This window comes from Pseudorasbora parva, chromosome 3 (genome assembly GCF_024679245.1).
Source record: "Pseudorasbora parva isolate DD20220531a chromosome 3, ASM2467924v1, whole genome shotgun sequence".
NCBI classification, from domain to species: domain Eukaryota; kingdom Metazoa; phylum Chordata; class Actinopteri; order Cypriniformes; family Gobionidae; genus Pseudorasbora; species Pseudorasbora parva.
In genome coordinates, this window is record NC_090174.1 from 13,152,756 (window position 1) to 13,180,610 (window position 27,855).

General features: G+C 38.9%; 1 protein-coding gene across 1 annotated transcript in view; it reads left to right on the forward strand.

The window, feature by feature from the left end:
* Window positions 1–27,855, forward strand: part of man2a1 (mannosidase, alpha, class 2A, member 1) — a 129,371-nt gene that overhangs the window by 33,375 nt on the left and 68,141 nt on the right. The window contains exons 5-8 of the mRNA XM_067437845.1: window positions 6,390–6,517; window positions 13,718–13,891; window positions 25,411–25,597; window positions 25,819–25,996. Of these exons, the coding sequence (XP_067293946.1) occupies window positions 6,390–6,517; window positions 13,718–13,891; window positions 25,411–25,597; window positions 25,819–25,996 (667 nt within the window). The remainder of the gene's footprint in view (window positions 1–6,389; window positions 6,518–13,717; window positions 13,892–25,410; window positions 25,598–25,818; window positions 25,997–27,855) is intronic.

The window sequence follows — 27,855 nt, forward strand, 5'->3', positions numbered from 1 at the left end:
AAATTAGGCAGAGAATTAGTACAACATGGCCACAATTGGTAACACTTTATTTTACAGTGTCATTGTTACGTAACATGTAGTTACTATAATAATAACTATAAATTATGCACAATTACATGCAACTAAACCAAACCAAACCAAACCAAACCAAACCCTAATCCTATCCTATAGTAAGTACTTGTAATGTAGTTACTTAATATTACTTAGTACTTAAATGTATAATTACAGTGTAACATAGACACCTTAAAATATAGTGTAACCCCACATTTGAACTAAAACAAGAGTGAATTAGTCAAAGTGGACTCGCTGAACTAAAACTATAGGGAAAAAATTAGTACAAAGTGATTTTGATTAAACTAAAATGATGGAGTGAATTATTACAAAGTGGTCTTAACTGAACCATAGCTAACAACTTAAACCAGTCAAAGAATTAGGAAAAAAGTGCTTTCAATTTAACTAAAACGGAACACACATGAATATATCAGTACAACATCGCAACTAGGAGTGAATTACAAACACTGTAAAAAAAATAATTTGCTCCAATTGAAAACTTCTAGTGACTGATCACATCTAAATTTGTCAGTTGGCTGAATTGAAATTCTGTAAATTGATGCAATTTAATTCACAGAAATTCAATTTGGCTAGCTGAAAATTTTCAATTTTTTTTTTACAGTGAAGGGACCATGACTGGACTAAAACTAGTCAACGAATTAGTACAAAGTAGTCTCAATTGAACTAAAACTAGGGAATGAATTAGCACAACATGGCCACAGTCTTACTACAAAGTGATCTTGATTGAACTAAAACTAGTCAACAAATTAGGACAAAGTGGTCTTGATTTAACTAAAACTAGGAGTGAATTAGTACAAAGTAGCCATGATTGGACTAAAACTAGGCAAAAAATGTGTACAGTGATCTCCATTGAATTAAAACTAGGAGTGAATTAGTACAACATGGCCACAGCTGAACTAAAAGCAAGGGAGTGAATTAAAAAAATGGCCATGATTTAAGTAAAGTGAGCGGACTAATTATTACAAGATGGCCATGATTTAACTAAAACGAGGGAGTGAATTAGTAAAAAGTAGTCTAGATGTAACTTAGGGATAAACTAAGTTTAATTCATTAAACTGTTCAGACTTATAGTTCGGTTCGCTTGTTTCTGGTCCACAGCGTTCAGATTGGAATTTTTATCACCTAACCTAAAGATAACAAACCTGATTGGTCGGCTTTTATGACGTATTGTCTATTTTGAGATAGAACTTCCGCACAGCCAAAAAAATGCTGTATGCTGGGATAGATGCACTCGTTGTATGTGCGTAGCCAACATATGATAATATTTTGACCAGCTGGGAACTCGTGAAGAGCTTATAAGATACGTGAAGTAGACAAAACAGCGGCAGGAATCCCTCCGTCGCACACACAGACACAAAAATCTGCTGAGGAAACAAACTCAGGTATACGCGAGCATCGTCTTTTTTGGGGTCGCTTCTTTGTTTACATACTACGGGGCTTTATACTACGGGGCCGTTGAATGCTTGAATCTGATTGGCTGATGAACGTTCTGAGGTGTGCAATTCTTTTCTGGAAAACGCACAGCGAACCTATGTAGTTCCAGGCAGTTCTCTTTCATCATCTCGTTTCGAGATCCATCGGAAGGGCATCCGTACCTGACCTCTGCAGAAGAATTCAATTGCACCAAGTCTGACAAGACAAGCAGGAGCGCGCAGCCAATGCCCAGCAAAGCCCCACCCCCTACCTGCGGGCATATATGGGCTGCATACGCTACTGTACATCAGTTGACTTTCGCTTCTCGCGATCTCTGCACTGACACAGTTCGGTTAGATTTGCGCCGCTCACTTATTGTCTGCAGGAGGAAATATCGCCAGATCAGCCTCCGCCGGGCGTGACAGTTCAATTCTGCCACATTCTGTGTCTGCATTCGGAGCCGCTCACGCTCTCGTCCGTTTTCTTGTTCCATGGCTGCCGCCACGGACCTTTTTGAGTTTTTCGCGGGTATGTCGCTCTCTCAGTCTGCTTCTTCTGTTTCTAGCCTATTATGGACCTGCCCGGCCGCGTGTGGGTCTCTTATCGCCGCTAAGGATTTTCACCATTTCTGTGTGGTCTGCTTGGGCCTCAAGCACGCAGAAGAAGCAATCGAGAACTCGGAGAACTGCAGTTACTGCAGTTATATTCTCCCTTTCCTGCACTGTGGAAGGAGATAATCACGGTTAACGACCTCGTTCTCCGTAATGCTCGTCAGGTCGTCAACCTGCGGGCGCTCTATGGCGCGATCTGGCTCTGGACCGTGTCATGAAACGGAACTGGTTCACATCGGTCAATGTGAAAGATGCTTTTTTCCACATAAGCATTTATCCACCACACCGGAAGTTTCTTCATTTCGCCTATCAAGGCATCGTCACGACTTTCCGCAACATGACAGTCCCCAGAGGGGTACCCTGTGCGTAAAAGTCCGCGCTCTTCCAGTGGCGCAAAGCTTCATGCCCTAGCTTACAAGCTTTTGGTACGGAGCGGGCGAGTTTTCCTGTCGTTACGCGCGACTCATGTTCCGGGAACTCTAAACAGAGGCGCGGATCTTCTATCGAGGGGGAACCCGCTCTTCGGAGATTGGCGCCTTCACCCTCAGATAGTAGACATGATATGGATGAGGCTACGGGCATCCGTAGATCTGTTTGCCTCGCGCGAAAACAGCCATTGTCCTATGTTTTTCTCGCTAAAGGACTTGGACGCGCCCCTCGAGGTGGATGCACTGGCCCACCCGTGGCCCAGAGTGCTGCTGTATGCCTTTCCTTCCCTGTGCCTGATTATTCTCACACTGGCCAGGGCGAGAGAGGGGGGCTTTTCTCTCATCCTGATAGCACCCAGGTGGCCCAAAGCGCCGTGGCTGGCAGAGATAATCCCTCTGTTATATGCCCAGTTCCGCTCAGAACTATTGTCTTAAGCGAACGGGGAGATTTATCACCCAGACCCGGACAGGGTAGCTCTCTGGGCTTGGCCCGTGAGAGGACGAACCTAAGCGCGTTAGGGCTTCCCCCGCGCGTGGTGGCTACTATATAGAATGCCAGGGCCGTTTCTACACGGTCCTTGTATGGCTGTAAGTGGCAGGTGTTCGATGAGTGGTGTGATGGGCGGGGTCTCACTTCATATCAGTGCTCAGTCGCTGATATCTTGTGTTTCCTCCCATAAGACCTTATGGATAAGGGCAGGTCTTTTTCCACTATTAAGGTCTATCTGGCAGCTATCTCTGCTTGTCATGTGGGTTTTGAGGGCTCAACGGTTGGGCAGCATTCTCAAATCCGCAGATTTATGAAGGGCGCCCGTCTCTCGTTGCCAGTCATTAGGAGAATGATCCCTGAATGGGACCTCTCCATGGTGCTGGAAGCTCTGTCTCAATTCCCTTTTGATCCTCTGGGGAATATTCCCATTAAGTTGCTGTCCTTCAAAACAGCCTTGCTCTTGGCGTCAGCCAAACGTGTCAGTGAGTTACATGCACTCTCGGTCCACCCCTCGTGCATCAATTTCTCTCTGGGTGGAGATAAGGTTTTCCTCAAGCCTAATCCAGGCTTCATGCCGAAATGTTTCCCTGCATTCACATCGGAGGTGTTGGAGCTGTCCGCTTTTCACCATCCGCCCTTTTCCTCCGCGGAGGGTCATCGGCTAAATGCTCTGTGTCCAGTCCGTGTGCTACAAACGTATGTGTCTTGGACCAGCGCGTTCCGGAAGAGTGACCAACTCTTTGTTTCATGGGCTCCTCCTCGCAAAGGGGATCCCCTGTCTAAACAACGCCTCTCACACTGGATTGTGGACGCTATAATCTTGGCATATGAATCAAAGGGAGTGCAACCCCCAGGGAACATCAGAGCTCATTCCACGAGGGGCTTGGCCGCCTCTTGGGCTCTGTTCAGGATATCTGTTCTGCGGCCAGTTGGGCTTCTCCCCATACGTTTGTGCGTTACTACAGGCTGGATGTCACCAGAACCTCAGTAGCACATTCGGTCTTGGGGGTGGGGTCTTCCTAACCCTGCCTTCTTTATGTGTGCCACACATAGCCTATGTTTCATGTCCTGCTTCACACCGCAGTTTCACGGTTGGGTTTTTGTGGTGAGTTCATGATTAAGAGACAAGTCGTGCACCGCCCCTCGGGGTGACCGTCTTTGTCTGGCTAACAGGACCTCACTGTGAGTGTATTGGGCAATCGGGGAGCTGTCCATGTCTCTCCCATAGGTGGATCTCGAAACGAGATGATGAAAGAGAACAATAGGTTACTGTCGTAACCTCGGTTTTCTGAAACATCGAGTGGAGAGATCCACCGGCTTTGCCCCGCTTACCGCACGAGAAGCGAATATACTTACTGATGTACAGTAGCGTATGCAGCCCATATACGCCCGCAGGTAAGGGGGTGGGGCCTTACTGGGCATTGGCTGCGCGCTCCTGCCTGTCTTGTCAGACTTGGTGCAATTGGATGCTTCTGCAGAGGTCAGGTATGGATGCCCTTCCCATAGGTGGATCTCTCCACTCGATGTTTCAGAGAACCGGGGTTACGACAGTAACCTATTGCTCTCTTGGCCGCATTACAAATTTATATCAATTTGCATAGTTAACTGTAAAAACGGAAATTACAGGACAAAAAAACAAAAAAACAATAAAGTAAAATTTCCTAAAGTAAATTTTAATATTTATGGTGAATATAAAACATTCAACAACTGGGCGGCAGCAGTATTTGACAGTCCAGATGAAAAACAACATAAGCGTAAGAGGACATTAAAGGCAGCCGACAACTAAAGACATAAAATGATTAGTGAAGAACAGCTAAACATGCTGGAGGGAGAAAAACACGAAGAAAACGCAAAAAAACAACAACAGCTTGGGCAGTTAGTGTTTAACGACTGGCTGAAAAGAGCCATTGGATGAGACACGGAAGATATAGTCCCACTCGCAATTCTGATTTAAGTACAAAAACCGGATGAATCCCTTTAAATATATAATCGGATCGATGTCTTGAGGTGTGGAAACCGTAGTATAAGCAGAATAATTGACTGCGGTCATTGAATTATTAGAAAAATAATGCACACCCGAGGTTTAACTGCAACTCTGGTTCACGTCGTGACTGCATCCCCATGGGTGTGCATTATTTTTCTAATAATTCAACGGCCGGAGTCAATTATTCCTTACTTCATCCATGTTGCGTTCATATATTATTCAAACCGCACCCGAGTTTGTTTGGAAGTGGACAAGACCCATTTTTTTAGCGGTCTTAGACAGCTTGTTTGGTGCACACTGGGATGGTGCGCACCAAAGATGGCAGCATTTACACTTATTTAAATGAACCGCACTAACAGAGCAATTGCTCCAGGGTTCAGTTTAAAGGACAACTCCGGTGAGAAATTACCCTAGGGGTAATTAACAGATGGTTACAGAGTAGATCGTTCTCTGGGATGAGTTTTCATGAAAATCGAATTTAAAGAGTTTTATCTCTAAAAACAGATTAGCTTATAACGCTTGTCTATGGGGCAAAGTTTAAGTGAAATTAAATCGCTAGTTAATTCCCCTAACAAGGCTCAAAATAGCCTCACACTAACACGGTAGCATAACGAGGGACCCTACATGCAAACCGAAGCATTGAGACATTGCTTATGAAAAACAAAGAATGCAAATCAGGTGACTTTCAATCTTTAAATTTTTTTATTAATCTATGAAGCCACTGTAAACGGTATCGTTATATATTAGGCTAATTGTTATATTACAATGCTAGCTTACTTTGTTGTAAATGACAAAGCCTATATTCAACCACAGACATTGCAGCCATTGATTCCGCCATGTTTTTCACGGACACGCCCCTAACTCGTACAGATCGAGGCTTAAAGAAAATCCCCTCCTACTGGTATTTACGACTTTGTGGTGGCGTTCATGTGCAACATGTTCAACTCACAAATACGATCTGTACGACCTGACTTGAACGCACCATTAGATATACATTCTCCCTGCTTGCAGTGGGTCAGTCATGCTTCAGCATTCACAAACACACAGTTTTATTGAATAATACATCCTCAATGGTGGTTCACTTCTGTGATTTGCTGTTCATATCAGCAGCGAACTGTACTAGTTTTTTAGGTGGTTGATGGGTGCGCACCTGAGTTCGGAAAAACAGCGTTCACGTCATCCAAATGAACCTAACCTGTGTGCTCCTCAAAAGAGTGAAAGCACCCTTAACTTTAGTAAATGAAAATAAACCTGGTTTCATGATCCAATCAATTCCTGATGCATCAGATCCTTACAGAAGTACGATGAGTTTGTGAATGCCGTTTCATGTTGGGCAAAGAAGATTTTTCGCTCCTTTCTTCTCTTTCATTTACTCTCTTTCTCTGTTACAGGCTTGTAGAGAGCGGTCAGTTCGAGGTGGCCACAGGAGGCTGGGTGATGCCTGATGAAGCCAACACTCACTACTTTGCATTGATAGATCAGTTAGTTGAAGGCCACCAGTGGTTGGAAAAGAATTTGGGTATGTACATTTACAGTGTTGCTTCTTTTTTCCCCTTTTGTTTCCCTTATTTAATAACAGAGTGGTTGATAACGCCACATCAAATCTAAGAGTTGTTTCATGTTTTCCTCATAGCTGCATAACATAGCTGCATAGCTCTTTTCCAAAATGCGATAAACGCCAAATTTTACAAAAATGAGTTTGTCATGCCATTTTGCACTGTGTACTGAACCTATTCTCTGCTCCATCAAGCTTTGGTTCCAAATCGCTGTATTTCCTTGTTAAAATGTACTGAATGCAGTTTCTTTCCAAACCGCTATAAGCACCGAGCCTGTTTTCAGCCTAAATGTGATATATCCTCTCATCTCGTCTTGAGCGCCTGCCCCTTTAAAAGTGAAAATGCCTTTTTGATCGCGCTGCAGTGCCTAGAAAAGGATGGATTTGTAGAGTTTTGGAACAAAAAAAATTAACTTTTAATTTATAATCAACAATATTTTTGTTAATTTAACAATCATTGTTTAACATGTTCAGATTGAGCCAATAGACCACTTTCAGAGGATAAATAGAATATTAACAAAATATGTGGGTGTAGGTAAAACATTTTTACATTTTCATGAAAACTATTAAAATTTAAATTGTATTTATAAATTTTGTATATATATAATACCAATGTGAGAACATTTTTTGTCAGGGTATCTGCAGGGTCTTGAAAAGTATTAAAAGGTGATAAATCAATTTTGGGAAAATTAAGACCCTTATAAAGTATTAAAAAGTCTTATCACGGCTTTATAAAGTCTTAAATTTTAAAAGTATTTTGTTCAAGCTTTGTCAAAAGAGTTTGACTCCAAAAAGTATTTATGAATATATTTATTTTCATCCCCATAAGTATTAAAAAACAACGGGCGCTCAGTCTGAGATCGGCTCGGAGCGCGCGCGCCAGGGATGGAAATTAGCACCGCCACCAGCCAAATGCGGCTGATTTTAAGTTGTGGCGGGTAAACTCGCTTCACCTACCGAGCTGTTTCCCCTCTTTGTAAACTTTGTTCAATGCATGCGAGTGCTGCCGTATGTGCGCATATGACCAGTCGTTTTCTCCGTCATCACTCGCGTGAAGACGCGCTGTGAGACTCGCGCACGCTGAGAGAAGATCTGACGCTGTGCATCATCCGAGAGCGCGCAAATATTGAGTTCTCTTTCAAATCTTGCGCTTAAACGGACAAACTCACACAAGAAGTATGTCAACATGTCCATCTTGATGAGTATCCTAGCAGACATAGTCTGAATATGCCTTAAGTGAACTGTATAGTATGCACAGTATTTAATGTACATATGAGTGAGGTCGAGTTAAACATTTTAGTTTGAATTTTATTTTTTGGTTTTCGGCTTTGGTTTCTTCTTTTTTGGGTTTGGCCAAGAATTTTGATTTCGGTGCATCCCTACTGACAATGTTCTGCTCGGTGTTGTCAACATGCTTCAAAGATGCCAAAACTAATAGTCCCATTGTTGGGACTAACAACCATAAAACTGGAAGCCATAAAAGATCACAAATCATCCAAATGCCCCATCCAGGTAAAAAAAGAGCGCACAGAGCCCTACTTATTTAATGAAATGTATATCAGTTCATGTTTTGTGTGAGTATAAGAGAGAAAGAGAAAATGTCAGTATTTCATTGAGACTTGAGATTAAATAAACTGCTTAAGTATTGTAGAGCTTGTAGTATTAATTTTCACGTGCAGTTACACATTGTCAGTTAAAAACAAAAAAGTGGCTGGTAAAAACATTGAGTGGTAGACTTTGAAAAAAGTTCATTTCCATCCCTGGCGAGCGCTGTCTACGGGTGTAGTCATGTATTTTGCGAAATGCGCAGTTAGGTAATGTGTCGCCCTCCATACGTTGCGAAACAGATATGCATTATAAACAATACAAAATTGGCCTACGATAGAGATTTTAAGTCTACATTTAACTAAAACTGTTTATTACAGTCCCTGACAAAAGTCTTGTCGCTTGTGTACAAATTGACCTAAAGTGCCGCTGAAATATATTTCTAATCAAGATTTTTTTTTACAAGAAATGGCTCATTTTATTCCACCAGCTTTTGTGATAATGTTTCAGTGAAAAACTAAACTTTCAACAAGTATTCTAATATTCACAGCTTGGTAAAGCCCATTGAGTCAATTTTTGCAAAGACATAAGTGTTGTCACCTTGTCATATGAGCTTCACCTGTGACTAATAATGGATCAATTAGGTCTCAAGTGTGTATAAAAAGAACCCCAGTACGCTAGACCTTCACATCAACTGCAACTAGACCTCTGCAAACATGCCTAAGATTCACCCTGAGACTAAAGTTTTGATTATCATGAGGCTGAAGACCAGATCCACTGCTGATGTGGCAGACACCTTCAATGTGTCTCAGCGTCAAGTACAGAGGATAAAAAAAAGATTTGAAGAGACTGGAGACGTTTTTGACAAGCCCAGGTCAGGCAGACCCCGCAAGACAACTGCTCGAGAGGACCAGCCTTTCAGTTGGCTTGAAAATCCAAGGCCAGCCCATTTTCCACTGCAGCAGAGCTCCACGAGACCTGGTCACCTGAAGTCCCTGTGTCAACCAGAACAGTTTGTCGGATTCTGTCTCGAAATGGCCTCCATGGTCGAATCAGTGCCCAGAAGCCAGCACTAAACAAAAGACAATTGAAAAACCGTGTGGCATTTGCCAAGGCCCACAGCCTGCTAAAAGGATGGACGCTGGAAAAGTGGCAGAAGGTGGATTTTTCAGATGAATCTTCTGTTGAATTACACCACAGTCACCGCAAATATTGCAGGAGACCTACTGGAGCCAGAATGGATCCGAGATTCACCCAGAAAACAGCAGGGTCCCCGCGGAGTCTTAAAAAGTCTTAAAAGTATTAAATTTCAAAATCAAAATATAAGGCCTTAAAAAGTCTTAAATTCGCGGAAGCATTGCGTTCTAGGTCTTAAATAATGTTAAACAGGTCTTAATTTTCCTACGTCCATGTAACGCTACCTCATTGAAATGCTCTCGCCTCCCGCAGCATGCGCGCACGTGTGTGTGTGTTTTTTCCGTGGTGTTTGTAGTTCTTTCTTTCGCTAGACCAACTATTGTTCGCTCTATTACAACTACAAATCAGACAAGCATGCCACTTATATTGCAGCCAATCAGCTTTCGTGTTATTGGCACGAGCCTCTTTCTGATCGTACCCCACAGACGCATAAAACAGATTTTATTCTTCAGCTGAGTGACGGTTCTTGTAGTTCCGCGATCGTGAACGCGAAGGCAAATCTTTCTCACCATCTTGCTTAATGACCAAATAAAATTGCACTAAAATAGTTAATAACAGTGATGTGAACGGCGAACTCCGATGTCAGGCTGTGTGTGTTTGCTGCCTGTCAGCGCTCGCGCGAGTGTATTGAATGTGTTATTTCTAGGCTCATTAGCCTTACGTTAACGTACTCTTGAACGATCAAATATACAGATTATGCATATGTCTATATCCTGATTTGAGTTAAAAAGTTTGGGACGTGTCAGTAAGTACTTGATCTGGGCATTAGTAAGTTCTCAAAGTGAAAGCAAACTAATATAGCCTAACAACAACACAAACGGGGAAAATGGCACTTACACTTAAAGGAACACTCCAACTGTTTTAGAAATCGGGCTTATTCTACTTTGCTACATTTAGATATGTGGGGAAATGCATTTTAAGCTAAGCTAGCGGCGACCCTGCCGAACTAAAACAATGCATGCGCTGAGACAAATGCATTTGCCCACATATCTAAATGTCTAAAGAAGTTGAATAAGCCCTATTTCTAAAAACGGGTGGGTGTTCCTCTTTGTAGATATGCATCTTTATGGTGTATTTATTTTTCCTATTGTCATTTGTTTATAAGTATATATTTTATTACTGACCGATTACTTGATTACGTAATTACTTGAAAACTTTTTACTTATATTAAGCAATGATTGCTGTGGTTTACTTTTAAGATGTTGGTCATATTTCCCACCCCAAGCGATCGTGTTATTAAAGACAGATAGCACACCTCTGGACCAGCCTTTTTGTTTTTGTAATAGGCCTACCAAACAAGATTCATGCATTTTGTCAGTTTTATTGCCATGTGTGACTATTGTACATCTAACATAATAATATGGTTAATGTTGCATCCTAATTATAAAAATAAAATAAAAATGTTTGCAAATTTATGGAAGTGACCACCACAAAATAAACTAATTTTGGTCAAAAATTATATATATATATATATATATATATATATATATATATATATATATATATATATATAAATAATGTGCTTATCCTGGTGGGATTGAGCAATGAATAATAAGTTTACTAATACTTTGTTCAATTTAAATAAATTAAATAATATAAGTTTAAGTAATTGAGTGATTCTGCGTTTCCTATGCATGTTTTTTATTGCGTGATATAGGTCTTAAATTTTATTCATAATGGTCTTAAAAAGGTCTTAAAAAGTCTTAAATTTGACTTGGTGAAACCTGCAGATACCCTGAAACAGTGAAGTTTGGTGGCGGAAAAATCATGGTCTGGGGTTACATCCAGTATGGGGGTGTGCGAGAGATCTGCAGGGTGGAAGGCAACATCAATTGTCTAAAATACCAAGAAATCTTAGCTACCTCTTATATTCCCAACCATAAAAGAGGCCAAATTCTGCAGCAGGACGGTGCTCCATCGCATACTTCCATCTCCACATTAAAGTTCCTCAAGGCGAAGAAGATCAAGATGCTCCAGGATTGGCCAGCCCAGTCACCAGACATGAACATCATTGAGCATTATGTGGGGTAGGATGAAAGAGGACGCATGGAAGACAAAACCAAAGAATATTGATGAACTCTGGGAGGCATGCAAGACTCCTTTCTTAGCTATTCCTGATGACTTCATCAATAAATTGTATGAATCCTTGCCAAACCGCATGGATGCAGTCCTTCAAGCTCATGGAAGTCATACAAGATATTTAATTTGAATCTCACAGCACCACAACTTAATTTGCTGACATATTTTTGTATTTGTAGTAAATTTGTTCAATTTCTGTATAGGCGACAAAACTTTTGTCTTGCCAAAATTTGACCTTTCTGTCTTGATTAAATGATAAATATTTTTTCTGTGAAAATTATTTATTTCAGTGCATTAAACATCTTTTGGGAGGGTTTTAGCTTTTCATATGAGCTATTTCTAACACCAATTAATTAATTAAAAGTCAGGTTAATATCAGGTATTTCTAGAAAATAGATAAGCGACAAGACTTTTGTCAGGGACTGTAAAGGTTTGTTGCTGATTAGAACTTGAAGTGCGATGAGGTCTTAAAATATTTTGAGATGGTCTTTAAAAAGTCTTAAAAAGGTATTGAAATTAACTTCAGGATTCCTGCATATACCCTGTTTGTGAATGTAACTTTGTTTTGGCGGATTGATAAAAAATGCTGTGTACTTTTACACCCAGGAGTTATGTAAAGTCAGCCAGTTAGATTATAACTTATTATATCAAGAAAGAACTTTCCAGTCTTCCTGTTGGAAGGGACTGTGGGCGGTCCTAAGTTGAACTGGGTAACAATATCCTGTTTCAAACCCATTTAAATTCTGAATCAACCTCAGCTCAAGAGGTGGGTTGTGAAACCCAGAATGCTAAACCTCTTAACTGCAATACTATAAGGAATTTTAGCTCCTCTACATATTTATGCTTCCCATATTGGCTCAAAGACCTCTGGGAGATTTCTTTTTCCAATGTTCATTATTAGTGTATTAAAGCATGGAGCATAGCCCTGGCTCTCATTACTACACATCCACTTTACCATCTGCTCTTCCGATATCTCAGCTGTCAGTAGACCGGTTTCTCAAATATAGATTGATTGAAGAGACGGTACTACAATGAGTCTTTGGATTTCAAACAACACTTGTTTAGCCGATGATGCCCTGCTTCCAGTATTACAATCAGGAGTCTCTTCAGGGTACACATGCCCTTCAAGATTACTTGCGTCTCCTGTGTTTTACTCTTTTCCATGAAGTTTATGTTTGTATTAGCTGTTTCTGAAAATGCGACAAGGGATATAGCTAAAATAAATGCGGTATATACACTACTGTTCAGAAGTTTGTGTGTGTGTGTGTTTGAAAGAAGTCTCTTATGGTCACTAAATTAATCTGGATTAATGTGAAAAAAAGATTATAAGAGTAAAAAAAGTAATATTGTGAATGATTGTTTAAAATGTAAAATTACAGTTTTTATTTGATTCCTGTGATTGCAAAGCTGAATTTTCAGCATTGATTATTCCTGTATTCAGTGTCACATGATCCTTCAGAAATCATTTTAAGATGCTGATTTCGTGCTCAAAAAAACCCATTTCCCATTATTATCAATGAAAGTAAAAAAAGATAATAATAAAAAACCTATGTAAAATGTATCACACACAAGAAAACTGTGTGTGATACATTTCTTTAATATAGGATTTCTTTATAAATTGCAAGTTCAAAGAAAGTTTGAAGTTTAAATTCTGTAACATTATAAATTTAACTTAAATGCCATTCATCCTTGCTGAATAGAAGTATGTGTCCCCCCACTAAAGAAATGCTGACTCCAAACATTTGAATTGGATATTAATATCTATAATTGGCTTTCAATCAGAGCAGTAAAATACAGTACATTAAAATACAGTTTACATCTAGTTATATAATCATGGCATCTTTTATACTCTGATATATATAAAATAAAAATTACAGTGAGTATAAAAAATACTGATCAGAAACATCATATATATATATATAAATAAAATAATTATATATATATATATATATATATATATATAATAATTTTATATATATATATATATATATATATATATATATATATATATATATATATATATATATATATATATATATATATATATATAATATAAAATTATTTTACTAACACTAATGGAGCAAGGCAATGTTGTGTTTTAAGTACATACAGTGGTGAAAAGCACTACTACACACTTTAGATGTTTAGTATGTAATAGTGCATATTTTGTAACATGATGCCCAAATATACATTGACTGGAGAGACTTGGAGATCTTTATTATAACTAGGCTAAAAAGAGGTGACAATTTCAGCCAGAGACTCCATCCAAAACAAATGCCAATTGATTGAATTTTGTATATTTGTTTATTCAACCTAAAATTGCATTCCCCCACTTTTTGTTAGGCGTGAAACCAAAGACTGGCTGGGCTGTGGATCCGTTCGGTCACTCTCCTACCCAAACTTACCTGCTTCGACAGGCCGGTCTGTCCAACATGCTGATCCAGAGAGTGCACTACTCAGTGAAGAAACACTTTTCCTCTCAGAAGACCCTGGAGTTCTTCTGGAGACAGAACTGGGGTGAGCAACTGATCTTAATGTAGTTATAGGAAACCACTATGTCTTTATGGATGAATATCTTTTTATAGTCCATTCATGCAGTGCTTCAATATTCTTGATGTTTTTCTGTATAACTGTAATCTAATAAATATGATAGAAAACACTTTATAATAAATAAACAGTAAAGTACTAAAACATAATTTGAAAACGATTAGTTTATAGTTAATTCATAATAATAATATATTAGTTAAATAATATATTTTAGTCTCTATATTGTTAATATATTAATAGTCTATATACAAATAGTGAGTTCTTCATTCATTGTCACTGTAATAAAAATATTATTTTTATGCTATGGAAAATGGGAAATGTCATTAATTAAGTGCTTTAAACTAACCTTTATTAGACATTAATTGCATTAGTGTTCCTTAAAAAAAATCAAATAGAGTCCAATTCTAACTACTAACTAGTTGTTCATTAGTATGCATATTACTAGGATATTGGCTGTTTATCAGTACTTATGAAGCACATATTAATGTTTTATTCTGTATGGCCATATTCTACATCCATTAATCCTACCCAATACCTAAACTTAACAACTACCTTACTAACTATTAATAAGTAATAATTACTAATAAATAATAATAAGTAATAAATAGTTACTAAAATAGTTTAGGCAAACGTCATAGTTAAAGGGATAGTTCACCCAAAAATGAAAATTCTGTCATCATTTATTAACACTCATGTTGTTCCAAACCCGTATAAGTTTCTTTGTTCTGCTGAACACAACAGAAGATATTTTGAAGAATGTTTGTTTGCAGATAAAGCAACCATCGACTATACCATAGTATTTTTTCCCTACTATGATAGTTAATGGTTGCTTTATCTGCTTGGTTACAAACATTCTTAAAAATATCTTCTGTTGTGTTCAGCAGAAAAAAGAAGCCTATACAGGTTTGGAACAACTTGAGTGTTAATAAATTGACAGAATTTTATTTTTTGGGTGAACTGTCCCTTTAATAGTGAGAAATGGACCCTAATCTAAAGTGTGACCAACGTCACAAAAAATAAAACAATGCAAATATTACAAAATGTGATATTTATAAAGTGTAAAAGTCACATCTGCCAACGTGTGGTGTGTGTGTGTGTGTGTTTAGAGGGATAGTTCACCCAAAAATGAAAATGTGATGTTTATCCGCTTACCCCCAGGGCATTCAAGATGCAGGTGTGTTTGTTTCTTCAGTAGAACACAAATGAAGATTCTTAACTCCAACCGTTGCACTGTGCCAGTCATATAATGCATGTCAATGGGGTGTATTTCTATGAGAGCCACTATGAGAGTAAAAACACATAGACATACAAATCCATATTAAACCCTTAGACTCGTGGCGATACATTGATGTCTTAAGACACAAAACAGATCGGTTTCTGCAAGAAACCGAATAGTTTTTAAGTAATTTTTTTACCTCATATCAGACGAATCTCATCCAGTATACCCAACACCATTACTCCTGCTGGAGAAGGTCAAAACAATGGCGTGATCATAGATATTTGTACTAGGCGTGTGCCAAAAAATCGATTCACAGAAGAATCTAGATTCTCATTTGCAACGATTCAGAATCGGTCCAAGAATCGATTTAATACATTAATAAAATCAGCTGGCTGTTCGTCTCCATTTTGTAACTAGCCTATACGCGACGTAGAGTCCTGCAACGGCATAAAAGTGGCAAATTGTGACATTTATAAAAATCATGGGCGGGGATGCGGGCGGATAATTAACTCTGTGCGGGCGGGTAGTAGCGCGGATGAAAAATATGTGCAATATTTCTGTGGTGAGGTGGACGAGCGAGAGAGCGAGCGAGACCGGGACGTGATTGTGAATGAGCGTCACCTGCGAGCCACACTGAGTCCTCCGAGGGAGCTCGGAGGCATATAAGGACGAGAGATCACCAGACCTGGATTTGACATTGAGTTGTGTTTACGTTTTATTTTGTGTGCGTGTGGATGTGGCAGTTGTCCGTGAGGGGCTGCCCATGTTACTTTCGTTTTGTTTGGTTAAAGTCTTTTAAATGTTCGCCGGTTCCCGCCTACTTCTTTTAAAAAAAATTCTTCTTTCATAAATTTTTATCTTAAACTTTTATGTAAGCAACTGTTCTGGGTGATCAGAATCTGTAAAAAATCATGTCAATTGTTTATAAACATATATAATTTTTTTTTAATAGCCTAATGTTTTTACTCAGTTGTGCAATTGTAAGGGGATATATGGCGTTTGTAAAATGTATTTTTTGAAATTAGTAATGATATTTATATACAGGTTTATCTAAAACTGGCAACTGTGTCCAGTCATAATAAAAGTCATGCTGATCGCGAGCCGTGTGTTTGCGTAACAATGGCTCCAGCGGCCTCGCTCAGCTCCACAACACTCGGTCCTGCTCTGCTTCATACTACAGTAACGTTAATAATCGTTTTCATTAACTAGAAGTCCTAGCCCGATTCTTTTCCACCGGCTGTGAGGTGAAGACCACATGTCCCAAGATTCTGCACTCAAACCTGCCTTCGTTTTGAATAGGTGACATCTAGTGGATGGAAAAATTACATAGTGCAGTTTTAAGGAACACTAAATATGAATGCAATTAATGTCTAATAAAGGTTGGTTTAAAGCACTCATTTAATGACATGTTCCCATTTTCTGTGACCTAATCTAAAGTGATAACTGTTTACTCCTAAGAACCAATCAGCAATTCCTTTACTCTGAGCTAATTAACACAATTAATAATTATGTTAATTACAGTGACAATGAATGAAAAACTCACAATATGTGTCTAGTCTATTAATATATTATGTACTTTATTACTAAATAGTTATTATAGTGTCCCGTTCAATGACACTTGGCCCATTAATACTAACATTTACTTATTTACTATATATCTATTTAAAATAACCTTGTGTACTGTGCTAGACTAACTGGGACAAGTCACAGTATTTGCATAATGTTACCCTATTGTTGGTTTTGATTGCTTCTATTGCTCCCCTCATTTGGAAGTCTGCTAAATGATTACATGTAAATGCACCGTATGGGGTATTTAATTACAGGTCCCTTGTACCCTTTATCTCCGTATCTTTATCTTGTTTTCTAATACAAGCATTTAAACATTCTTAAATTAAGATACAGTTACTTGAGAAGCAGAATTACTTAAAATATTACGTTTTTCTGAAACATTGATCAAAATGAAGTAACTTCATGCTTAAAACAAGAAAAAAATATCTGCCTATGGTGTAAGAAAAATCAGCTTTTCACTTTAAATTCTGAACTCGTTGGCAGATATTTTTTCTTGTTTTAAGCATGAAGTCAATTCATTTTGATACATTTTTCAGAAAACAAAGTCATTTTGATTGTCAAGTAAATGTATCTTGATTTAAGCATGTTTAGATATTTGTAGTGGAAAACAAGACAAACACATTTTCTGCAGTGGACATCATTTTCATTTTTGGGTGAACTGTCCCTTTATTTCTAGTGCGTGTCAGAGTGGCTTCACACGTTTGATTGGGAATCTCTGTAGGAGCCTGTTCTAATCATATGCGCTGCTCTGTGGTGCCATTCAGGCTTCCCATTGATTGAATCCATGTTTTATTTAGCGATTACGTTGATTAAAAGCTGGATAGGTGGGGGTGCTTGTTACATTTAGCCTCATGATTTAGAAATAGAGGTCGAAGTGAGATAAATCCAGTTTTCTGTGAAGCATCTGCAGCTGCTGGCCCTGAAGCAGTTGGTAACGGACACAACACCGTCTGTGCCTAGTGGAAGCTAACTCCCGTTCCAGATACATCTCCATCACTGGAGGTCATTTAGCCCCTCGCCCTGAAAGATAACCACAAACTGAGATGTTGACAGGAGTTGTAATGATCTACCTCATGCTTGAAGCTATCGCACGATGTTGTGCTGTGTGTCTGCGATGAGTTGATATCGCGTGTCCGGTTGATGCGCTCCTGGCTTTGTGTAAACTTTCTGCTCAGAATTGAGGCCAGCTTTCAGGTTTGTTGAGTTCATCAAACAGAAAAGCCAGGAGCTCAGAAAGCTCTTATCACACAGGAAGCCAGGTTAAATTAATGATAATAATGGAGCAGTGACCGTGCATTACACCCTGAACTCCTCCCTCAGCATTTCATCATTTATGGCTGGATAAATATTGTTCGGTAACATCCTGCTTGTAGCTACATGTTGTGGTTTTCAAGTTCAGTCGAACACCTCATGCCAAATGGTGTATCATGGAAAATATCTCTAATAGCATTTTCTTTTTAAAGTAGATGTAAATGCACAGAAAGATCGTTGGTAACACTTCACAATAAGGTTCCAGTTAGTTAACATTAGTTAGAGGTGCTTTAAAGTGTTATTTAAATAACTGTTTATGTAGGGGTCAGAGAGATTTCATCAAATATTATCTTCATATGTGTTTTCCGAAAATGAACGTAGAGCTTATGGGTTTGGAATGACATGAGGGGGGAGTAATAAATGACAGAATTTCCATTTTTGGTTGAACTAACCCTTTAATAACAATACTCTGGAAACAGGAATCAACACAGGAGTAAATCACACACACTAACTTTTACAAGAACCGACAGAGACGAAGGGAGAACCGAGGGTTTAAGTACACAGAGCAAATAAAAGGAACTAATGAGTTAAGAGGACACGGGTGAATAAAATAACATTATATTTGGCTGCATCCAAACCCTGGAAAATGCTGTCTTTGAAGGACACACAAGGTAGAAAGTCATCAAGGCACGTCCGAGTCTAATGTATCCTTCGCTGCCTTTGATATCCCACAATCCTGTGCGTTCCGTTCTGTGACAGTTGAGCTTGGTGAAAAAAGATGCCGTCGAAAGTTGCGTCTAAATGTACGTTCTGATGTGATTACTAGCAAGAAATTATTAATGTAGTAATTAAATATTTGTTTAGTTCACACCAAAGCTTGCTGTAGATCGGTAAACGGTTACACTGCCTAAAGGCCATTGAATACTCCTCAAGAACAGAGAAAAAAGTTCTTGCTCCCTGAGCTGCGAGAATAAAATTACGTAATTTTGTTCTCGCAGCCCTGGTTTGGGAGTTCTCGCAGCTTGTTCTCGACAGATCATCTGGGCAGAACTTTTTTCTTGTGGGTGCCCGAGAACTATTGTGTGATTGGTCAGAAATTTTAAGTGGGCGGGTTTAATGCAGGACTCCCCATAAGTTTGGCACCTGCTTTTCTCGTGAAGTATGGAATGTCTTTGCCAGAACAAACTTGATTCTTGTTCTTGCCACCTTGCGGAGTATGTACCAAGCTTAAAGGTACTCTGGAATGAAAAATGTAATTAACCTTGCCATAGTGAAATAATAAGGGTTCAGTACATGGACATCACATACTGTGAGTCTCAAACACCATTGCATCCTACTTCTTATGTAAATCTTATGTATGAAAAACACCACAGAAAAATAAGTGCTTCTCAACATAGCGCCAACTGTGACGCAATCGCTGGGATCATTAATATGTACACCCCCAATATTTGCATATGTCCGAACATGTTCATTGTCAGGCGGAACTGACGGAGCCGAATCATCGGGTGTTCATCAGGTAAACAAGCGACGAAGATAGTGAAAACGGAGGATCGCAAAAATGGAGAATAGCAAAAACGGCAGCTCTCATGGACACAAATGTCATATTCCAGGCTGTGCAGGGACGTGAGGACTTTACATATCCTTAAAACAATTTCTGATTAAATTGAAAGTTTCTTAGAGAGAGGCAGCATTGTCTAGATAACGCAAGATGCTAGTACAGTAACAATAGGAAACTCCAAGTACCATGTATAACCAAAACACCGGATAGTTTACTGGTTTTGGTTTTGTCGAGGGTAAAGAAGAGCGTTCGTGCTTGCGTTTGCCAGATTTTAGTAATTTAAATCCCCCAATCAGACCTTTTCTGTGGAAAGAACACGTATACAAACTCCATTTGAGATGTTCTGGTTAAAGTGTCATTCAGTCGGTCTGTGTTCTGTCAGGATGGTCTGGACTCTCGAGCCGCTTCGCTGAACAACTGAACTGCTGTGCTGTGAGCTGCTGAAATAAGCCAATCAGAGCAGAGCTCAACATTAATATTCATGACTCTTCCAAATAAGGCAAAAACAGAGCATTACATCCTAGGGACAATTTCTAGGGTTGCAAATGGACCTGTAAAAGTGTGTCTGGACCATTTGTTTCCCTTAAAGCTACACTGTGTGATATTTTCCCCCATCTAGTGGAGTAAAGGTATCTGACCATCCAATGAATAATAGTTTCTGTTCCTCTCAATTCTGATTTCGTTTCAACTCCTATAGTGGCCAATTTAGTCCAAGATTAACATGGCAATCCCCCTCTTCACATTCGACACGGTGCCTTAGAGTGTTAAAACGTGAAAGGCGAAGCTTGAATTTATGGGTATGTCCCTCTTTGGCTAATGTACTTTCAAGATGGAGAGGCAACATGGCGACCGGCATTTGAACCCTTCACCCGTATGTATTTTCAATGGCATATTATAAACGTACGAGAATACTTTATTACTTGACAGAAGTAAATATACATTAATGAGCATATATTTTTGAAAGAACTAAGTGTTTTTAGCTAAGAATAAACTAAAAAAGTTACACAGTGTAGCTTTAAATAAGAACAATTTAACATATTGTTTCAACTCATTCTAAGGCACCTTTAAGGCCAAAGACACACTGCAAGCATGACGTGAGCTTGGCGTTTCTGTTGCGTATCAGTCGTGGGGCGGCTGCGTGGTGTTTTCTATGCTTTTGCACACCAGAAGCATGTCTGACGCGGCGTTGCTGCTAGTTGACAAACAGGGAAGGCCTATACCGTATTTTCCGGACTATAAGTTTCACTTTTTTTAATATTTTGGCTGGTCCTGCGACTGTGATAATAGTCAGGCGCGACTTGTATATCAAATTTAATTCATACTGACTGACAAGAATAAACAGTTATATAGTTTTTAACTGAAATATTAACTTAAAGACAACAACTGAGAAAGACTGAGCACAAACAGAATTCCTCCCATAAAGAAAATCCTATTCTGCATATTACAAACTGAATGTAGTAAAATATGCAGCCGAGAACGATTCACACAGCGTTTGTCTCGCGTGGCTGAGCCTGTCGCCCCTCCTTCAGCTCTGGCCATCTTGCTTTCAGTCCGCGATTAGCTTTTTTTTGTTTTCTTCATTACAGTTAAAGTAACCTCTGCTTTTCGCCAGTCCCTCACAAGTTTCTCACTCACTTCAAACTTTATTTCTGCTGCTCGATTATGCACAGCGAGCGGGTGCGTGCACATGCGCAGCTCGGGCTCTCTGCGCTGCTTCTGCCCTAATGCGACTTATAGTCCAGTGCGACTTATATGTTTTTTTCCTCTTCATGACACATTTTTTGACTGATGCGACTTATACTCCGGAGCGAGTCCGGAAAATACGGTACTTCATGTATACTTCATGTTAAACATAAATATATAACTTACTGATACAGCAAAGACAACGTCAGCAATATTGACCATACTATGGTATTGACGACAAAATAGGCTGCAGAATATTATGTTCTGAATTGACGTGCAATATTTGAAAATCGATTATTATTATTTATTTAAATTACAGTTATAACTGCATTTATGTCAAAACCTAAATACTTTCAAACATCAAAATGTAATTTAGTAATATGTATTTGTGTCAAAATTACTTTTAAACATCTTTTCTTATTCTATTTTGCCTGGAAACACTTCCAACAAGCTTGTGTGTCACATGAAAAATAGGCGTCGGTTCTATTTCAAGCATGCACAATTTTTCGGCGCGGCTTGAGCAGGCTCTTAACATGGGAGCCAAAATAAAAACGGACACGCTACTCAGCCGAGACGCTCACGCCACGTTTGCAATGTGTCCGAAATCAGTTTTGTGAGGTGCCTTCATGTAGCCTGGATGCCAGCCGAACTTAGCCCCGCCCAAAATTTTTTAGCTCGGGCGGTCTGGCCTCAATCCATAGAGGAGTAGTTATCCCCGAACAGAAACTGTTCGGACCAATTAAATCATCAGGGCGGGCTTTAGACGATGATGGACAGATGATCAACAGTAACGTAATCATGCACGTCATCAAAGGGGCTTGGATTATATTGGTTCTAATCCTAAACGGAGAGCTTGTTTGTATCTGCATTCACCTTCACTATTCTCTCTGAAATGATGATCGTGTTGGGTAAGTACTCGGTGTATCCTTAAATACTTTTTTTTTTTTACACACCAGCAAAGATCGTTTATTCCAGCCTGCGTGCAGACAGGGTTGCCAAGTTTTTACAACAAAAAGCGCCAACTACTAGTCCTAAACAATAGCTTCTCGGGGGTGGTCCTCCGGAAAAAAATGGTGTTTGGGGGGGTAAAATGTGTTATTTTGGCACGGTTGCCTGCTAATTTTTTGCATTCATGGGTCTATATATCACATAAAAGTCGCTTCAAAAAGCGGACATGGAAAACAACCCATGGAAAAAAAACGCGGACTTGGCAACACAGTGCAGTTGAGCTCTGTTGACATTTGACAACTAACGTGTGGAGTCGCTTCGTTGTTCTGATTGGTTGTAGGTCTATCCAATTGAGGTCTTTCCTGGTTCGGTTAAAACACCCCCCATAATCACAGCCCAGTGGAGCAGTTTCAGACTCATATTCTGACTAGAATTGAGTATGACCACGTCAGGCTAGCCTTCATGCACAAACTCTGCCTTACAAGTCATTGTCTGATAAGGAAGCGAGGCAACAAGTCAGCAGCCTATAGGTCACAGGGCAGAACTGGAAACACAGGCCATACATGTAACATAACTACTCTTTAAAAAAAATATTTGCATTGCTGCACAACCTTTCAGTCCATGCTGTCTGTAAGTGACACAAGCATGTTAAACAACCTAAAAATAACCGATTACAAAAACAAAAGGATTTAAAGGTTAAAACCTCAAAGACTTTGTTTTTGTAACTGGTTTTGGTTTTGGTGTTATTATAATGTAAATTAGTTTGCTCTGTTATTCTGATGAAGGAAATCAAAGACAAGTATAGTATAGAAGCTTACCTAATGATCTTTGATTTATTAATTAATTGAACACAGTACATTTCTTTTTTTTTTTTTAAATCTCTACACTGCTGAAGTACCATCCTAACCTCTTTCAATTGTATGAATTCAACTAAATAGGATATATATATATATATATATATATATATATATATATATATATATATATATATATATATATATATATATATATATATATATATATATATATTAAATATTCAAATAATTATTACAATTATTAAAACAGTTATTTAAAACATGAAGTATTCAATAAAAAATATATACAAATTTTAAACCATTTCTTTTTTGCATTATAACAGGGCTTATTACTGAGGCAAAATCATGTGTAAATAATTTTAACAACATGAAATGTATAAAAGTTCATTTGGAAAGACAATAAGCCCTAAGACCTTTACCTAATCTCTCGCTATGTAGAAAGTTGCTCAATTCATAGTTAAGTGTCTTTATTTAATGTGTTGAAGAACACCATATGGTTATTCTGCTAGGACACCTTGCGGAGTAAACTCACATAAAATCATCTTGGGTAAATCATTGTAAAAATGGTTCATTAAAGTGTTATCTCATGTAATGACATTCATATATTTTTTGGGGACTGCCGCATGTTGCTCCATTGGCACTTGTTCTCTAATGATTTGAATATAAAAACAGCTGAGGGAAATGAGTAAAACGGTATAAGGGCTGAATTAGAGCCAGCTTTTTTAGAACGTCAAACAAAAGAGAAGCCAGGGGAAATGTCCTCCCACGTCCCATCTATTGTTTTCCGTTGTCTGCCTGTTCAGTGTTGTGCATCTGTTTGGGATATGCTGTTTTTCCCAGACCTAGAGTTAAAAAAAAACCTCTTGAAAAATGGACTCCTAACTTAGATCTCTGACCGTAGCCGCTGCTGAACAAATATGATTACAGTTCATTTGGCCGCAACGGCGTGCACTCTATGCCAGGCTGAATTAGCTTTCTACTCAGTGTAATTCCATATATCACCATTTAACAGACAGCCAGACTACTCTGTGCTTCACATCTGGTCCCTTGTTTAAAGGGAAATCTTGCATTATTTATTCACACAGCTTTTATGAAGGTCACTCTGGAGCACATGCTGTGCTGAATGGGTAATTGAATATTTTTTATTGCAAATTAAATCTGATTAGATTTTGACATTAGTGGATCATTTCATGATTTGCTGCCCTGAAAAATTTATGGAATATTAGTTGTTTGTCAAGTTATGTGTAAGAGTTATGTGTGATCAAAACATTTTCAGTGTGTAACAGGAAACAATTTGGTCTTGATTCTGTCCTGCAGCAATTGGTTGTATTATATGTAAGTGGGTGTGATGTACATATTTTTAAGGAATGTCCCGATATCGAGAGGGGAACATTAGCAGAAAATGGAAGTAATTTCAAAAGGTGGACCAAATTGTTTAATTTGCATATTTATTTTTATTTGATAAAAACCACAACAATCACAATACTAGTGGTAAAATTTAAATATATTACTCTTTCATTGTGGTCAAATGTACTGTTGCTTTGTGAATATTACTAGGCAAAATCCAATCATTTCAATAGGAATCCACTTGATTGGAAATTTCACTGCAAGAGCAAGATTTTCCCAAGCAGACTTTGCAAAGGGTTCAATTTTATCACACAGATTTGTCATGTGACCAACAGACAGCTGCTTGGTTTGAATGTGACTTCTGTGTGAGGTGTGTACTGAGACAGGACAGAGTACAAATGTGGTCAAGACCGGTCTTGAGTACTACAAAACTAGTTGGTAGCAAGCGGTGGCCTAGAAATCTTGACGCACCCTAGCAAATCTAATCTGCTGCGAGTGTCGCCTAGCAACTCTCAATACACTTCTGAGCTGTAAAAGCCAAAATCTGGTCAGGCCAATCACATTGTGTATAGAGTCGGTGGGCGGGGCTTAACATAATTCCAGTAAACACAGAAACAGGCGAACGGCGGTCTTTCGAATCAGCTTTGACCGCGACAGCTTTTGACCGAAGACTTTAAGTTAAGCTTTTCTCTGAGAAAAGAACAAAGAACGGCACTGAAGTCATTCTTAAAAAGGGAAGATGTGTTTGGAGTTTTGCAGACCGGATACGGCCAATGTTTAATCTGTCAACGAGCTCTGCTTCACGTTGCTCTGGTTGGTTGTAGCTCTATCCAATTGTGTGCACGCCTTGTAGAGGGAGTTTGAAAGACAACCGTTTATTCCGCCTGTCGGATTGAGCCGTCAATGGTGAGTTTCCAGACCAAACATCTTGATGTGGGTGTGGCTTGTCAGGCCAAGCAAGCGGTGCTTCATAAATTACTTTTGGATAATGGATAATGGACATTTTTTGTTCATGATATTTTGGGGAAATTTCAGCAACGTGGCCATACCTTCAGAATGGTTCATTTAAAATGCCTTTTTTTTTTTTAAATTCCAACAGATCAGGACTCAAGCTCAGACATTTTGTGTCACATGATGCCATTCTACAGCTACGATGTTCCCCATACATGCGGTCCTGACCCAAAGATCTGCTGCCAGTTTGACTTTAAAAGGCTGCCAGGAGGAAGAATCAGCTGTCCGTGGAGAATTCCTCCTCAGGCCATCACAGACAACAACGTACAGGAGAGGTACAACTATACACACGTGTCCAGTTAGAGATATAAGGAACTACCTTTTTTACTTGCGACGACCTAGAAATAACAATTTCAATTCATAACAAACTATTGTTTTTCATTGAATAATGATTTTTTTTAACCCTCTTTTCATGTCATTGTTTGTGAATTAGTGTTCCCTCAATTTGGATCAGGCTTAGATTTCCCTCCACTTAGTTTATTCTCTCTGTGTTTAGAGCTCAGACACTGTTGGACCAGTACAGGAAGAAATCACAGCTTTATCGGACCAAGGTGGTGTTGGCACCACTTGGAGATGATTTCCGTTACACTGAAGCTGTCGAATGGGACCAACAGTTTGAAAACTACCAGAAACTCTTTGACTACATGAATTCTCACCCTGAGCTCCATGTCAAGGTCTTGCTTCAGTGTTTGCTTAAAGGATTAGTTCACTTCAAAATGAATATTTTCCGATATTTTACTCAGCCCCATCTCATCCAAGGTGGTCGTGTTTTAAATTTTAAATGAAAAAAATTAAGTTTTTTGAGAAAAACATTCCAGTATTTTTCTCCACATCATCGACTTCAATGGCAACCAAAAAAAGGTCCAAACCAATGCAGTTTTAAAGCGCTTCGAAGGGCTTCGGAAGCTCTGCACGATCCCAGATGAGGAATAGGGTCTTATCTAGCACAGCCATCGGCCATTAAAAAAATACAAATAAAACAAAAGTATCTAAAAAAAGTATATAATGGGTTTGCTTTTTTTTCTCTTTTTTTCTCCATTCTGCCCCTGAGGGAGTTTTGGTTCCTTGCCACCGTTGCCTTTAGCTTTTGGTTTGCTCAGTCAAGGGACACTTAAATTTCAACTATATTACCGATCTGCCCGCACTGACACTATATGACAACTGAAATGAGCTAGATGACATCATCTTTTTCTCCAGAGCGGCTGTACACCCGAATATAAATTCTGTTGCATTATTCTCCTGTTAACACTGTGAAGCAGCTTTGAAACAATTGGACTCGTAAAAAGTGCTATATAAATAAAGGTGACTTGACATTAACCTAAATTGCTCATCCTGCACTGCTTTGCGGCCCGGCACAGATTGTCTAATCACGTCGGAAAGGTCACGCTAGATGTAGGCAGAAGTACTGCCCCAAGCGAATGTGAGAGAACTAATTCAAATGCTCTTTACCAAAAGCACTCAAAAAAAACAAAAAACATTTGTTGTACTTTTTTTGCACTCCATGTTTGTACTAGTCTTCGCATTTGCGCTTTGTTAACACCACGGCGGTACTTCTGCCTACGTAAAGTAGGGGTTAAACGACTTCCGATTTTTTTAAGTTGACATTTATGTGATGAAAGTCCAGTCGACGCCGACTAGTCGCTGATGACGTCAATGAACAAATAAGCCTGAACCTTGAGCTGAGACGCGAACACAGATTTTCTTTTGCCCAGGACAGATATGGCATATGACACAGCACTGCCCATAAGGTTATTGCTCCTACATAACAGCTTTTGTATCAGTTCTTTTGTCTTATGGTCGTTATATTTCTCACAGATTTCTGCTTGTTCTGAATAAGATAGATATGTATATGAATGCATTAGTGAGTGTTTGCGTGTGAATTAATTTTACCAGCATCTCTAGAACTTTTCAGTTTTAAGCTATTTTAAAGCTATTTTATTGCTAAATCACAGAACAGTGTTGACAATACATTTCTGCGCTACTGAATGGTTTTGTGTGAGTCGCGCGCGATCTCCGCGTAATGTGCGATCGGCTATGTGTGTGCTTTGCAATGCAGCACGCATTAGTTTAGCGCGATGATTAACTTGTGTACAATAAGCGTGCATTCTCCCGATCAATTTTAAGTAGGGCTGTGCAATATTGAAGAAAAATGTGATATGCAATATCTTGTTAAATAATGCGATACGATATTGCGATACGTGTGTAAAATCTATTTAAATGATATAAAAACAATTAATTAAAAAAGGAGAATGAAACAATTTGTGTTTCACATTCTTTCTGGGAAAAAAAAGCATCGCTACAACTTGTGACCAGCAGTTTTTTAGCAAACATTTATGTCACAAACCGTTCATGTTTCGGTGTGTGTGTCAGACAGCGCGAGACTGCAAGTTATTGTTTTTCGAAATTATTGTGTTTAATAACTCTTTTTAACGTCAAGCAAGTCCCATAAGTAACAGTCGTGTGCCCAGTCTATTCTCTACTCTATGCGTCGACCTAAAACATACACTTTTAACAATGTTGAAGTAGCCTATTA